At 33.2% G+C, this 17,297-nt stretch overlaps 1 protein-coding gene across 1 annotated transcript; it reads right to left on the reverse strand.

Annotated features, from left to right (window-relative positions):
• Positions 1-5,709: 5,709 nt before the first annotated feature.
• Positions 5,710-9,539, reverse strand: LOC107624730 (putative inactive purple acid phosphatase 29). The gene is made up of 3 exons (XM_016327166.3): positions 8,895-9,539; positions 7,889-8,283; positions 5,710-6,434 (listed from the first exon to the last, which is right to left on the reverse strand). Exons 1-3 carry the CDS (start codon positions 9,223-9,225, stop codon positions 5,973-5,975), a joined length of 1,188 nt encoding a protein of 395 aa, XP_016182652.1. The 5' UTR covers positions 9,226-9,539; the 3' UTR covers positions 5,710-5,972.
• Between the last annotated feature and the right edge of the window lie 7,758 nt (positions 9,540-17,297).

The raw sequence follows: 17,297 nt of genomic DNA on the forward strand, positions 1-17,297 counted from the left end.
ACCTAAATAAGAAGTTAGACTTATGGAGAGAAGCTATAGAAGTGTATGGTCTGTGCATAAGTTGTAGCAAGACGGAATATATGGAATGTAAGTTTGGTCTGAGAAGGAAAAACGCTAATATAGAGGTGAAGATTAGAGAAAACATCCTATGAAAAGTTAAAAGTTTTAAGTATCTTGGGTGCATCATACAGGATAATGGAGAAATTGAACAGGATGTAAATCATAGGATCCAAGCAGGTTGGTCAAAATGGCAGAGTGCATCTGGTTTTATATGCGACAAAAAAGTGCCTTTAAAACTTAAAGGTAAATTCTATCGCACTGCTATAAGACCAGCTATGCTTTATGGTATGGAGTGTTGGGCGGCCAAAGGGGAGCACGAACATAAGCTGAGTGTGGCAGAGATGAAGATGTTGAGATGGATGAGTGGTCATACACGATTAGATAAAAATAAGGAATGAAGATATAAGGGAGAGAGTTGGAGTAGCATCCATTGTGGAAAAGATGGTAAAATCGTGTCTCAGGTAGTTTGGACATGTGAGAAGAAGACCAACAGAACACCCATTCAGGAGGGTGGATGAGATGGAAGATGGACAAGGGGTGAAAGGCAGATGAAGACCTAAGAAGACAATCTATGAGGTGGTCAAACGAGATCTACATGTAAACGGTCTCTCTGTAGACATGATACATGACATAGCTCAATGGCATCGTTTAATTCATGTAGCCGACCCCACCTAATGGGACAAGGCTTTGTTGTTGTAAGATCAGTTAGCATCAATTATATTTATTTAATATAACTGTATATTTATTGTAGAATATTACGCTTTTATTGTTTTGATTCTTCTAACATCTATATATATATCCTTGTATATTGTATTATTAGAAATTTAGAATACACTCAATAATAGATAACTTTTTTTTCAAATTACTCTCTTCCTCCTAACATGGTATCAAGAATATAGATTTTTTTTCTCCATGAAAAATAGTTCATAGCCTATTTGTTCTCTCTTTTTGTAATTTTTTGTTTCTATTTTTTACTCACCTTTTTGACGTTGTGCTTCATCATTGACCATACTATTGTCTTCGTCTCATCATTACGAGTCCAACGAATCCAAACCCGTCACCGGAAACTCCTTGACACGCCGCGCAACGAATTTTCTTCTCCTTTCCAGACTCATCCAATGTCGTCAGATTGAGCCCCAGATCAATGGCTCAGAAGCTATCCACGTGTCACGACCCGCGATCCCACCAGTCCCCACCTAACCCGCAACTGTACCCATCTGACCCATTCGGTGACCCGAGTTCCGTTGTGTCAGACTGTCAGGCCCACATTTGGACCCGATACGGCCTATTAGTTGACCCGTGTGCTAGCTCGGCTGAGTCAGCGTTGACGTGTTTTTTTCCTCCGTTCAGACGCTGCGATGTATCTTTCATTGAATGATGTGGCACATAGTGGGATCCCTCCTAAAAATTTTTAGTGAACTTTTTTCGATTTTGTCTTCTGTTTTCTCGTTCTTTGCTTCAATCTTGCAGTTTTTTCTCTCTTTTCATTTTTGTATTTGCTATTATGAAAAAATCGGATGTTTTTCAGTCTATTCCTATTATCCTTAATAGCTCTAACTATGCTCATTAGGTTGAAGCCATGAGAGGATTTCTTAAAGGGCGCAAATTGTGGTGCTGCGTGAATGGTGATATTATTTGTCCTGTTAAGCCAACTGTGACTAAAAAATCAAAAGAAGGGACCTCCAAATTCAAAAAGGATGTTGAGAAAGGTTTTACAGAGAAATTGAAAGATTGAGATAGGAAAAATCACCAGATTATCACTTGGTTTCGCAACACCTCTACCCAAGCATTTATTTACGGTTTGGACATTTTGAAATTGCTAAAGAGGTATAGGATCATTTAGCAAAACGTTATACTATTTCTAACATCTCTCATTAGTATCAACTGCTAAAGGAGTTTCATAGTCTTAAGCAAAAACATGGACAAGCAGTTTTTTATTTTCTTGCTCAGATGAATATTCTTTGGGATTAATTGACCTCTTGCGAGCCTATTCTTAAAGATTCAACTAATGCTAAGGCATATGAGGGTTATTGCAACCGAACACGTCTCATATACATTTCCTTATGGCACTTACTGATGACTATGAGCTAGTTAGAGCTTCTCTTCTTTATCAGAATTCTTTTTTTATTCTTGAAGATGCTTTTCCTCGTCTTAAGTCTAAAGAAATACGCCTAGGATTGACTCGCTCTAAGAGTGAAACTGTTTTTGCTGGCACAGACAGAAAGGGTAAATTTTGTCGCAACTATAACCGTTCTAGGCATCGCTTCTCATACTGTCTTTCTATTGAATGTCAAAAACAAAAATGTCACATTGGCTCCAATTATCCAAAACTGTTCTGCCATTATTGCAAGCTCTTAGAACACTTGATTACTACCTGTCCTACTTGCTCACACATTCAGATAAAAACAAGTATCAATCTCGTCCCAACTACTATAAGAATGTGCCTGCTTCTACTGCTGCTGCTGCTACTGAATCCACCAACTCTTCTTCTCTCAACCCACTTTTTGTCTCTCCATCCTACATTGAGTCTCTCCTTAAAAAATTTCTCTCCTTTTCTGATAATACCCCTGCTTCTCTTTCCACTCCTCCAAGTAATTGTAAATGGTATTTTGATTCTAGTTGCTTTAATCATATGTCTCATTTTCGTCATCTTTTCTCATCTTTGTCTACTACTATAAATGCACCTTCTGTCAACACTGCTGATGGTTTCCTCTTGCATGCAACACATAAGGATTTTATTTCACAGTCAAATCTTAATCTTCCTGATACTTATTTTATTCTCAAATTAAACTTTAATCTTATCTTTGTTGGTCAACTTGTTGATCTCGATTTTGATGTCAATTTCTCTATTTCTAGTTGTCGTGTGTAGGATCGTCGGATGGGACAGATCATCAGGAACGAATGTAAGGTCGGAAGATTGTTTGACCTCGAGAATCTTCATGTTCCTTCTGCATCAAATCTCTGTGCTATTTCTTCTCCATCTACACTTTACTTGTGGGATCACCGTCTTGCCCACATTTCTTTAGAAAAATTGTGTCCTCTTATGTTTACGGGTATTTTAGGTCAAGTTAATAATGAGTTCTTTGATTGAATTTTTTGTCAAACTGCAAAACAACTAACTTTATCTTTTCATAATAATTCATCTCTTGCTTGTTCTCCTTTTGATTTTATTCACTCTGATGTTTGGGGTCCCGTTCCTACCGCTTCTATGGGAGGTGCTCGATACTTTGTAGTATTTATTGATGATTATTCATATTTTACTTGAGTTTATTTGATGACTAATCATCATGAGCTGACTCAGCTTTATATTAACTTTGCCACTATGATTAAAATTCAATTTTTCAAGGTCATTAAAATCCTCTGACACGATAATGCTATGCAATATCAAGACACCATACTTTTAAGTTTTCTTGTTGTACGGGGTACTTTATCTGAGTTTTCTTGTAGTGATACCTCTCAACAAAATGGAAGAGTTGAATACAAACACCGTTACATTCTTGACTCTGTTCGTGCGATGCTTATTTCTTCTTCGTGTCCTGAGCGTACTTGGAGTAAAGCTGTTCTCACGACTCACTGTTGTTCATGTTATCAATAGACTTTCCTCTTCTGTACTTGATAACACTACTCCCTTTAAGCATCTTTATCATACTTCTCCATATTACAACTCTCTTTATGTTTTTGGTTGTGTCTGTGTTGTCCTTCTTCAGTCTCATGAACATAATAAACTTGAACCTCGAATTCGCATGTGTTGTTTTTTTGGTTTTGGCATTGAACACAAGGATTATCGTTATTGGGATTCTATCTTTCGGCGTATTCGTATATCTCATTATATTTTATTCTAGGAGCATCACATGTTGTCTAATTTCTCCTTTTTTGAGTCAATTCTCTCTATTCAGTCACCGTTTTTTACTAATTCCAATATTAATCTTTTTTCTAATAATGATACTACATGTTCTATCTTAAGTAAAAAAAGATTAAGAATAAAAGGGTGGTCATGTTGGCTGTTATGGGAGCATGGTTCCAACACATTTACACCAGCACCGGTCCTATCAACAACCTCTTTGCACACCTTGCTAATCATGGCCATACTATTATTTTCGCCGTAAGTTGAACCAATTAAAAAATTCTTGTATAGATATAAGTATAGCTCTTCATATTCAGACATGTTCATCGTAAACATGTCTAGATATGACGTCTTAGATTTGTATTTATATAAGATTTTTTATTTAGATGGAGTAATTTGACTTTCAATTTACAATTATATTTTTGTTTTTGCTGATCTTATTTATGTTTTACTATTTCTCAGGCTTTTACCCTTGTTAAGGAGAATTGTGAATGAAATTATGCAAGTCTGTAATGAGAAATATTGATGAAACATGGTTTTGTAACTAATGTGGCTACTTCTATATCAATGCCATGCACAGATAGATGATTGAATGTACAAATTCTTAATTTGGATTCAAAAAGTAACCACAATTTTTGCATAGATTATAGGACTGCAATTATATCTAAAGTTATTATTCAGCACCACTAAAAAATATAGCATATGCTCACACATGAAAAATGCTTTTAGTCTGTTGTTTGCAAATCATATTGTGATTCCAAAAAAATATTAAAAAAAATTAAAATGAACAATTTTTCATTTACTATATAGCTCAAGACAAAGAATTAACTGCTAAATAGTATCACAATTGATGAATCATGACCATCTTAACAACAATATAATTTATAACAACCTATAACAAACTCCAAAATAAATCATCTTCATGTCATGTATGTGGATACTATCACTAGTCTGCATCACTTTCTAAATTCTCAAAGTTCTCCACCATTTTGTTTGTTTCACTTATGATTTTCCTGCAATGAAAGCCACAAAAGAACAACATAGAGCACATTAATTTTTTTAGTAATAAGAACATGAACCTCTAGGCACTTATTTTTCACATGACAAGAACATAATACAAAAACCATAGGTAGTTCATAATTATGCAATAAACATAATTATGCAAAAACCATAATCTACCTATGGGTGTGTTTGCATTAGCGTTTGAAGTATCAAAAGCTCGTTTAGTTTTCTTGAAAGTTTCACTTTTTTGTTTGGCTGTTTTTTATTTCTCTAAAAGTAAATTTGATTCTGCGCTTGAACCCACGTTTACCAAAAGTTACAATTCTCGCTTTTGCGTTCAACTTTTCACGTTGGACTGAAATTTATTTCTATGTACTAATTGTATGCTTTGTTATTTATACGATGAATTTTGTTGTTTTTTTATAATATTATTTTTCTAATACTCTTTCATGCATATTTTTATTTTTTTATAAAACTCTTATTATTTTTTATTTATATAAATTTTTTTATCGTTATTTTTATTTTTTGTATGAAATATTTTTTTGTTTTGAATTATAATTTTAATTAATCATATTAGAATACTAAAGAGTATTGAGAATACTAAAAAAATATTAAAATTTATTTAAATATCTAAAATAAAATGATAAAATAATTATTTTTACATGTCTTTTTTGTAATTTTTCATTTGAAAGTGATTTTAAATAATGTAATTCAAACAATATTTAATTTATCATAATGCATTTTAAATAAAAAATTACCAAACATAAATCCGTTATTACTAACTCACTTTTAATCAAAATTAATTTTGCAAACTCAATTTTATACAAACTTCCATTTACAAACGAAAATCCAAACACACACATAATAATTTAGCACCGTTTTACCTAATTTCCTTCAAAGGACTTTAGTTTACAACACAATAATTTTTCATATCCTACTTTCTCCCTTCTCTTAAAGTAACAACATGATGATTTTTCATTTGCAATATCCTAAGAAAATTTAGTAACATAATTTAGTAACAAGAAAACCAAAAAAGATTACTGCAAGTATTCCAGGATATTTTACTTCAAAAGCTATTGCTCCAAAGAACTTGTCCATCAATTTGAGTAAAATTTTGATCGTCGAGGCGTTTCCAGGTATTTATTGACTTGACATCTCCCCAAGCTCCTTCCGGCGTCTTCTCCAAGCGAGCTACCACCACTCTTGATCTCCTAGACCATCCAGCCTTTCCATATGCATGGTATCCGAATCCTCCGGCATAACATAGGTTTATGCCGGTTAACTTACCACAGAAGTCATTGAGGTGATCATGGCCGGTGAAAACTGCCTTCACATCTCCGGCTTGGACTAATGTCGCGAAGAAGCCGGAGTTCACCTTAGCAGAACTAATGCCATTGCCATCTGGTTCAAGTTTGACACCTGTGAAGTTTGATTTGTCAAAACTAGCATACTCAGGCAATGGTATATGAAAGTATGCAAGACCAGGAGCAGAGTTTTTCTGAGGCATTGGTCCACTTTTGTATGCTTTCTGCACAAGTAACAAATAAACTGTGTTTAAAATTTAAATCATCTTATTTCGGTTCCAAATAGCTTAAATTTGAAGTGAAATGAGAAACCAAACAGGCATTGTAATGGATAGGTTGCGTTTGTTTAAAAGTACAATATTAAGATAAGAATATAGAGATTCAAAATTATGTTTAACAGATGAGATATAGATACAGTTTTAAAATACTGAATTAATATATTTTATATTATTTTTTATAGAAAGGTAAAAACACTAGCCTAACCTACAGCTTATTATAAAAAAAATTTTTTAATACTAAACCTGACATGTAGCTTGGTAAAAAGTCTAATATATATAATTTTTTTATCAAAATAAAAAATAAAAAATATTTTAAAAAGTTACGTTTTTTTTTAATTATTTACATGCAATATATTACCTTCAATCTTTATGACAATACCTAAACTTTTAAAGTATTAAAAATATAAAAAAAAGTATAATAAAACATGATAAATTTAATAACATTTTAATTATAAAAAATTATTTACAGGCTAACTAGTTTATTAGACTATTTTATGAGTCTAAACTTGACTTATTAACGAAAGGGTAAAGTATTAAATTGGTCTTCTATATTTGGGCGTAATTCTGTTTTAGTCCTAAAGGTTTAAAATATCCTATTTGAATCTAAAAAAGTTTCATTTAGTTTTAATTTAGTCCCACAATGAGATCAAAGTTAAATAATTAACGGAATGTCCTACATGACAGCAGTACAAGAACAACATTGATAATCTGGAGAACAAGTATAAGTTCCAAAGGCACAAAATCAACCGTAGATGCATCAATACATTTATTTATTATTCTCCTTAGTTCTATAGAAAATATTTCATTTAAATTGTAAGAAGAATGATAAATAAATGTATTGATGTATCCACGGTTGATTTTGTATCTCTGAAGCTTGTATTTGTTCTACAGATTATCGATCTTGTTATTATACTGCTGTCATGTAAGACATTCCGTTAATTATTTAACTTTGACTCATGGTAGGACTACATTAAAACTAAATAAAACTTTTTTAGATTCAAATAGGACACTTTAAATCTTAAAAACTAAAATAGAATTACGTCTAAACGTAGAATACCAATTTAATACTTTATACATAACAAAATTATGACCGGCCAGGCTAGGTGTCCTATTTCCACCCCTAAAAGGATACAGAAATACTATTAATTATTAAATACACAATTTATTTTTTTTATATTATTTTTATTAATTTTTTATGGTTATATTTTGTGTCTTATCTTTTTTTTTTTAAAATTTTGTCTGTAGAAAAAATAGAGTAATTTGTACTTTCATAATTTATTATTTTTTATATTTAATTAATACCAAACAAAATATAAAAATATTAATTTTTGTATCTTATTTTTAGTATTCAATTTTTTCTTGTTTTCAAAACCAAACCTAGCCTATATATAAAACGGTACCTGGAGCTTTTCGGATGTTCGTTGGAACCAGAGTTGCTGTGATGGCTTGATCCAATCATAACCAGAAATTGAAGGAACCTTAGAATAATCTCCACTATCAATGAAGTAAAGATTGAGCACTGATTTATTTTCAAAATCAGTGCCTTCAACTCCTCCAACTTCTAAGTTATAGTTTCCAAAACCATCAATGGTGTGAACTTCTGAAGGGTTGAATTGAGACAATGTGTTCTTCATACCAACAATGTATTTCATCACTCCTTCCCTAGACAAGGATCCTTCTTGGTCATGATTTCCCAAAACAGCTACCCAAGGAATGTTTGACGCAATTGCAGGAGCAAATGCAGCATCCATTGATTTCGCCGAATCCGAGGAATCACGACCATAGATATTATCACCTGCCACATCACAATAAAAATTTGCACCTTAAGTTATCTTATACCATCTTTGTTCTGTTGTATCATGGTAGAGAAAATCAAGATTTTACGTAAAATCGAAAGAGTAAATTAAATACATAAAATGTGAAATCGTAATCAAATTTAATCATAAAATTTGTCGGACTTATTAGAAATTTTGTAAAATCGGCAGATTCATTTAAAATTATAATATCAAAATATTTTTAGGAGTTAAATTGAAATTTTAGGTACGTTATATCTATCACCGTCATTCATTCGTATCAATGTATCTAGATACAAATTATAACTTGTTTAGCCATGCAAACTAAAAACCAATATGTATATACACACTCCATACTCTTTGTTTTTTATTAGTAAATGTTGGGGTGTGAACTATTTTTTTTACCAAAACTAGAAACCTTAAATCAATATGTTCTTTAAAAGTATTTTAACAAATTCATTCAAATTTTGAGCGATTTGGGTTAAAATGAAAATTTACTCAAAAATAAAAGTTAAACAGTAAGATATCTATAATAATTAGAAAGAAATGACATGAAAATCTAAAGACATAACAAGAACTGAATAGTGAACACTATATATATACTATACAATACCAGTGAAGACAATGAGATTAGGCTTCTCAGCAAGGATCATTCTTTGAACAAAAGAAGTGGTGTTGAGATCAGAACAAGAACCATTCTGTGAAGGTAACACATTCAAGCAGAGTGTGGACTTTCCATTAGCATAGTGCATGTCTGCAACCTGAAGAATCTTGAATTCTCCATTTTTGTCAAACCTCAGCTTCTGGTTCTGAGGGTTTTCATGTTTTTCCCCAAACACACAAATAGGACTAAAACTGAACAATAACGCCACCAAAACCAGAACCATGAAGCCAAACCCCATCTCAATATTGGTGCCAAAAACACTTCTTTTACTCAAAACCATTACTATTTTGGTGATTTGAGTCCCCAACACAATTCAAAATCTGAACTTTTCACCTTCTACTATGGATGATTGGATGCTGAATTATATAAACACATACACACATATAGAGAGAACAAAAGAGAGTTCAGAAAACTCTTTAGCTAATATCCTTTTTTTGGGTTAATAAATGATGATCATTGACTCAAATTTCATTGCTTTGTTCTCTAGGAATAAGGATGAGGAAAAATAAATAATTGAAAATCACACTATATGAATGGAAACTTTGAAAGTATGATGTTATGTATGGACACTTGGCAATGATGTCTTTGAAGTATCTCACACGCTCTCATTTTATAGCATAATAATAATAATAATAATCAACTACCTCCACAAGTATATGGAATTATGGATCCTCTGAGTCTTCTCAACCATTGACTTGTGCTGTTTCTTAGAAGAACTTGATGTAATTTAATACATCTAATGTAAATTTTGGTTTGCAGGTAAATTTATTTCCGTATACTTTTAAGGAAAAGTCTAGAAGGCCAACAACTTTGTTAAATTTTGGCCAGCATGTAACCAGCAAAGAAAAGTGGGCCATTGGATGAAACCTCACACCAATCTTACACTATTAAAACCATTCTTGATGGCTATTTGATGGCTACAAATCACAAAAATTGCTGCCCCCTAACATTCCTCTACTTTTAAAGCTAATGAATAACTGTTGTAGCAAATTAAATTCTAAATCCACGGCAAAATTTGTAGCTAATCTTTGCACCAAATTTCTTAAGTCACACAATTATAAGTAACTTTTATAGAAAATTTCGCAAATTAATCCGTAGCAAATTTTGCACATAGTAATGAAATTGGCAAATAAAATTAGAGAAAATGATAAATAAGTCATTGACCTTTTGATCCGCAGACATTTAAGTTCTCGAGGATTTAAAAATACATTTACGTCCCTGACCTTTTCAAAACCTAGACATATTGATCTTTCATGTTCACTTGGGTCTGTCAGACCCAAATAAAAAATCAAACGTGTCTTCCGCTGTACTGACTTAGTTGATATGGATGCACACGTGAGAGAGTTTTTAAAATTGAACAAATTAAATTTAGAGATCGATGCGTCCAAATTTTAAAAAAAAAATCAGGGACTTAAATATATTTTTAAATCTTTAAAGACTTAAATATTCGCAGACCAAAAAGTTAGGAATTAATTTATCATTTTCTCATAAAATTATTCACAGATTAATTTTGTAGGTAATTTGTTTTCTTTTTTTATTTATTATAGTTAATTTGATAAATCTATATAGATTTCTACTTTCTTATAATTTGGATACGTTATTTAAGAATTAATCTATTAGGTACATGATTACATAATTATAATTCATTTATATCTAATTGAATATAATTAAAGAAAAAATCTCTAGCAAATACAAAGTACATACCATGATTCTTTTGTCTATCAATAACTATTTGCATTACACAATAAATATGAAAAAATAGTCCATTATCCCAGTAATAACAAACTAAATTAGTATTTACAGTGAATCTCTAAAATATAAAAATATCAATAATCAACATTTAATTAAATAAATGAATAAAACAATGTTAGAATTATTTTGTCAATAAACTGAAATTAACACAGCCAAGTATAATAAGAAATTGCTTTTCTTTTTTCCTTTTCCATCACTTCCAAAGTTCCAATTTGTTTATCACTAAAAAAAATGCTAAGTATAGTCGAATTTAGCGTCGTAGAATATCCCCAATTTTACTGATGGATTTACGATTCCAACGGTAAAATCACTAGTAATAATTAAAGAAAAAACAAAAAACATTAGCGCATCCTTTAGGATCGGATTTATTGGCGGAAAAAATCCGACGATAAACTCACTTAGTGAAACACATCGTTTTAGCAACTCGCAATAGTTACTGTCAGATTTTTCTTATAGTAAAACCGATGGTAACTGTGTTGTAAATTTGAAGCGCGAACCCTCTTTTCCTCATTCGAATTTGTCTCTCTTCTCTCTCTAACTCTCTCACCTTCTATTCTCTCTCTACCCCTCTCATCTCCCCGGCAGCTCCCTCCTCTCTGGGAGCCACTCCTCGTCGTTTTTGTCGTCACCGTTGTAATTGTCGGATTCTGAACGAGGTTCTACCGCTGCTGTCGCCACCGCCAACGCCGTTGCCGTCTATGCCGCTTCTTCTTCTCAGTTCTGATGTTCTTCTTCAGATAATGCTTCTGAACTTATGGTTTTCTAAAATTCTGATATGTTGAAATAATTTATAAGGTTTATTTGCTATTTTAAGACTTCTTATTATTGTTGATTATTTAATTCTGAACTTAAGGTACTGAACTTGTTTAGTTTTAATTTTAATTAAAACATGTTTTGATTTGTGTTCTTTATTTAGTTATGAACTTAGGGTATTAAACTTGTTTTAAACTTAGGATTTTCTAAAATTCTGAACTTAAGGTACTAAACTTGTTTAGTTTCAATTTTAATTAGAACATGTTCTGATTTGTGTTCCTTATTTAGTTCTGATTTGTTCCGATTCTAATTATTAAAACATGTTTTGATTATTGTTGATTTGTTCTGAACTGGTTATTATAATTTATAAGATTGTTTTGTTGTTCTGAATTTCTGATTATTGTTGATTTGTTCTCTTTGTTTAGTTTTGATTAAAGACTTCGATAATAAGTCATATTAATTTTCAATATGTTTTAAGAGTAAAAATGACAGTAAATTCATAGAAAATCAAATATGAGATCATTTTAAATGACTTATAGATGACTTTTTATTTGCATACGGACAAAATTATACATGTAGTAATATATATTACTAAATGTTTGTGAAGTTGAAATGTGTACTTACCTCTTTTGTTTTATTTGATTTCAACGAGTAATGTATTTCTTTAACTAAATTTAACGTAGTTTATTTTGATTACACATTTTGAATTATGTAAATATGTTTAGCACATTTTTAATTGGTATGCTCTTTGCAGATATGACGACAGATAGAGGTGTTGTGGATCAGCCTAGTGGTCGTGGTAGAGGAAGGGTTTCTGCCGGTACCCCTGAAAATTCTAGATCCTCTCCCTCCACTCCGACTACCCTGGTGACGTCACAGATTGCGGGTGCATCAAACCAGCCGTTCATCATGGTCCCTAACCCTAACTACGTCCCTGCGTCTACGGTAATGACGCCACCTCCATCCACTCAGCAGCCCACTGTCTCGGTGACGCCGCTTCTAGCGATGGACATTGCAACGCCGGAATCCTCTCACGAAAGCCAACCAACTGATGCCCCTCCACCACCTCCCATTGTATGGATGATGATTGAGCCTGATGACGGGACGATGTAAGTACTACTTTAAGTCTTTTATATGCTGAAAGTGTTTGATAACTCGTGATTAGTGATTCTTGATTATTGATTCTAGTTTTAGTGAATTTAGGGTTGTAGGTTTGAATTGCTGAAATTATTTGATATATCGTTATTACTGGTTCTTGATAGTTGATTCTAGTTTTAGTGGATTTAGAATTATAGGATTGAATTGCTAAAAGTGTTTGATATATCCTGATTATTGATTCTAGTTTAGTGAATTTATGGATGTTACTTCTTGATTATTGACTGTTGTTCATTGATTGTTGACAATTGGTGCTGTTTAATTGTTGATGGATAGAATTTGTAGCGCATTCCAGTTATAAATAAAACTTTGTCAAAATTTCTAAAAAAAACCTCTATATATTATGGTTATTTGCTTCTGAAGTTTTAATTTATATTGCCATATTAGTTTATTTGTGGATTGTTGATAGGTTTGCGCCAAACAACAACGCATATACTCAGGAGATGACCAACGTTATCAAGCTGATGTACAATCATCCACGATTGAACTACAAGAAAATTCCTTTTGAGACCAAAGAGCGATGGTTTTAGAAGTGGATGGTAAAAGCTTAATATAGTTAAACCTTCTTAGCTAGTTTATATCTTCTATTTTGTTTAATACAATATATTTTGATTTAAAGTTTTTTTTGTGCAGCTTAACTTTATATGGGACAAGAAGCACGATGCCCTCATCAAAAGATATACGACATCAAATGAGTAGGCAGCTGCAACAGATACTAGTGACAATAGTATTGTTGGTGGGACACAGACATCACTACCTTCTCCATCGTCTCAGCAAGATCACGGAAATGATGACGACGACGACGACTACCAAAATCTTTAGTGATTAGGGTTTTGGTTTACTGTTTTCATTGTATTTATTTAATTTATTTAACTTTTAATTTATTTAAACATTTAATATTATATAATTAATTTTTATTATTTATAATTTAATTATTAATAGTGTGAAAAATAAATTGAAATAAAAATAAAAATTAAAAAAATTACGTCACAATACTAAAACCCTTAGGTAGCGTTGGTGGAGAGACAGAGACGAAAAGACTGAAACTGAGAGACAGAGACTAAGAGACAGAAATTGAAATAAATCTCAGTATTCTGTTTGGTGCAAAATGGAAGACAGAAATTGAAACAAGAATAAAACTCTAATTTAATTTGCACAAAGGGTAAAATTGGAATTAATTAGTTGAAATGATGGTATTTTAGGTATAAAATGTTATTAAACTTTCAGTCTCTATCTCTAAAAATTTTAGTCCCCTGTGTCCCTAATTTTTGAAGGTACTAAAATACTGAAATTGTAGAGACAGAGACAGAAATTTTAATACCAGTCTCTGAACCAATAAACATAATATTGAATCTCAATTTGTCAGTCTCTATCTCAGTACCTCAAAACAAACGCTACCTTAATGTGCCAGAAAATTCTCCAAGTCTTTCTGATTAATAACATAGGTCTTACCGAGTTTGATCGGTTTTGACCGGTTCACTCTGGGTTTGACCGATTCGCATCAGTTCATTACCTTATCCGGTCAGATCATCAGATCGAACCGATTTAAGGTCCGGTTTACCAGTTTTCTAGTTGAACCGACTGATCCGGTCCGATTTTACTAACAGTGTAAAAAAGTAAACAATAAATACCAAAAAGAAAATAATAGAAAACTAAACAATTGAAGAAAGTTATATGCAAGTGTGTTGTGAATAGGAATACGTGTAGATGGTGGACCAATATTTCCCAGCTGAGAAAATTGTTCGCAATTTCCAAAATCTAGAAGGGGACCAATTATTCCATGGAAAAAGAATTGGAAAATGGAAAAGTATAGGAGAACAATAATCTTAGTAAACAATATAAACAATGGAGTTACAAATATAAATTATTCATAAATTTAATTAATGATGTAATTAATTTAATTATACTAATAACCATTTTTCAAAATTTAAAATATCAGATTTTTGAAACCAACCTGAAAACTAGAACACGTATCATATCCTCACCATATCTCCTCTCTCTTGCTTCCCAACAAAGAAGGCTCACTTTTCAGCCCACCCACAACTCACGCTGCCCTCCATGTTCCAACGTCCGGTAGCCTTCCAAGTGGAGAAAAAAAATTTTTTCACTACACTCGTCAACCCGTGCACTGTGCAGCCCGGCGTAGGTCACCGTGATCACGCCCTGTGCAGCCCCTGCAGCCCAAGGCCTCCACCATTGCAGTCCCTGCAGCCCAAGGTCTCCACCTATCACAACCATTTTAATGAAGCACAATTCCGTTGAACCGAGTTGTCTCGTGCCAATTTCTTTTACCGGTGATTTGTTCGACGGAGAAAGTGAACAATTGGACAAGGTAAACAATGTATCTTGTTTCTTTTAGACGTATGTTTATTTTCATATAAATTAGATAGTTATTAAAAGCTCAATATTCTTAATCCATTATGATATTTTGCTACAAACGGAACAATTTGGATGGTGTTCTTGTTCATTCATGTGGTTATTAGTTAAAGTGTAATATATAAGTGGATGATCCGGTGAAAGGATTAGTTTGAATTTTTCTACCTAAAAAGAGAAAACAATTACATTTTTAGAATGGTGGAATGTTATAATACAATGTACTAATTAGTTGTTACTACTTACTAGTTACAGATTGGGTTCTTGTTAAGTTTTTATAACTAGTTTAAATGAACCATGTGAAAAGTTCTAAAGAAGATGAAGTTAGAAATTTATTTACTGGATATGATGAATTGTTACAATACCTCTTTAATAGGTTACCCTGACATGTTTTGAATATATGTATAGTGTTAAATATGAAAATTTTGCAATCAAATGGATCAAAAGTACTTTTACTTATAAATATAGTCTTTGCACGGTTAGATTCAACGCCAAAAGTACTTTTACTTATATCCATTCCAATCAAATGGATCAAAATGCAAGTGGACATGTGAGGATGAAGTAAAATACACTTTTAGCTAATACTAAAAAAAAGTAAATTTATCCCAAATTATACTTACAATTTTTTCGTAAAATAAACCAACAGGATTCCAATTCAAGCCTATCTCTTCTTTATCAAATATTCATAATCAGAGTATTTAACCGTTTCTAAATTTTGACAGCCTCTTAGGTTAGGTTTTGGAATGAAAAAAAAAATTTAAACATCATCAACCAAGTTACAAATACCTGGGAAAAATTTTCAACCATACGTTAATGAATAAATTGACCATCCTATCTAGATTCATTAAACAACTCACAAAGCAACATATTCATAGCACGTGCCTCAGACGAATTGCTGACTTACTAATAACCGGAGGCAAAACAAAGCCAAATACAGTAACTCGTTAAAATACAAGACGCGAAAACCCGGATGCTCATAAACATGTACGTATCATTATTTCTTCCCACTACATTACGTTCACAAACAAAAGGATAAGTCAAACAGATCCAGGAATTTCCGAAAGCAACAAAACCCTTCTAAGAAGCCAGAACATAAAAGTTACTATGAACATCTAAACATTTAATATACGGTTATCGGTTCTCTGACCTTCAATCTGGGAAGAGAAACACACCCCACGCTTCTCTTGTTGCACCCGGTAATGACTCCAACCAAGGCGAACATGCAACGGCTACAACCTAGGGAGACTGCGGTTAAAGGCCAACGCCGGGGGTTTCTGGGTGACTTCCACTCGACGGGGCCAGGGATTCTCCTCTCCTGCTGGTGGTCTTCGCAATGGAGGCGCTGGCGGATGCTCGGTACGGCGATTGGCAGGATGAACTACGGGTAGCAGCAAAAAATGAGCGGCTAATGGGGGAAGCTCCTCCTTCGTCAATGCCGTTCGAAATAGCGGGGAGGGAAGGCTAACGTTTCCTTTCCTGAAGGGTGTTCGAAAGTTAGGGAAGGGGAAAGGTTTTGACTGTTGGGTCAAAGAAAGGAGGAGTGGATGGGATGATTACAATGGTATTAATTAAGATAATTAAAATTAGGATTTAAGAAATGGAGTGTTTATGAGTATACCTATGTTATTAATCTAATTGGGCTAATTATTAAGGGAGATGCTAGGGGGACAGTGACTTTGGTGAACAATATGAACAACGGGACTTTGGTGAACAATATGAACAACGGGCCTTAATAATTAGCCCAATTAGATTAATAACATAGGTATACTCATAAACACTCCATTTCTTAAATCCTAATTTTAATTATCTTAATTAATACCATTGTAATCATCCCATCCACTCCCCCTTTCTTTGACCCAACAGTCAAAACCTTTCCCCTTCCCTAACTTTCGAACACCCTTCAGGAAAGGAAACGTTAGCCTTCCCTCCCCGCTATTTCGAATGGCATTGACGAAGGAGGAGCTTCCCCCATTAGCCGCTCATTTTTTGCTGCTACCCGTAGTTCATCGTGCCAATCGCCGTACCGAGCATCCGCCAGCGCCTCCATTGCAAAGACCACCAGCAGCAGAGGAGAATCCCTGGCCCCGTCGAGTGGAAGTCACCCAGAAACCCCCAGCGTTGGCTTTTAACCGCAGTCTCCCTAGGTTGTAGCCGTTGCATGTTCGCCTTGGTTGGAGTCATTACCGGGTGCAACAAGAGAAGCCGTGAGGTGTGTTTCTCTTCCCAGATTGAAGGTCAGAGAACCGATAACCGTATATTGAATGTTTAGATGTTCATAGTAACTTTTATGTTCTGGCTGCTTAGAAGGGTTTTGTTGCT

The sequence above is a fragment of the Arachis ipaensis genome, chromosome B2 (assembly GCF_059453495.1).
Source record: "Arachis ipaensis isolate K30076 ecotype BB chromosome B2, ASM5945349v1, whole genome shotgun sequence".
Classification (NCBI taxonomy): Eukaryota; Viridiplantae; Streptophyta; class Magnoliopsida; order Fabales; family Fabaceae; genus Arachis; species Arachis ipaensis.

Coding starts and splice junctions, on each gene's coding strand:
- LOC107624730 (XM_016327166.3), bottom strand. CDS start 9,225: ATGGTTTTGAGTAAAAGAAGTGTTTTTGGCACCAATATTGAGATGGGG. Junction 8,284..8,894: donor TAATCTCATTGTCTTCACTG/GTATTGTATAGT, acceptor GTGATGTGGCAG/GTGATAATATCTATGGTCGT. Junction 6,435..7,888: donor GAACATCCGAAAAGCTCCAG/GTACCGTTTTAT, acceptor TTACTTGTGCAG/AAAGCATACAAAAGTGGACC.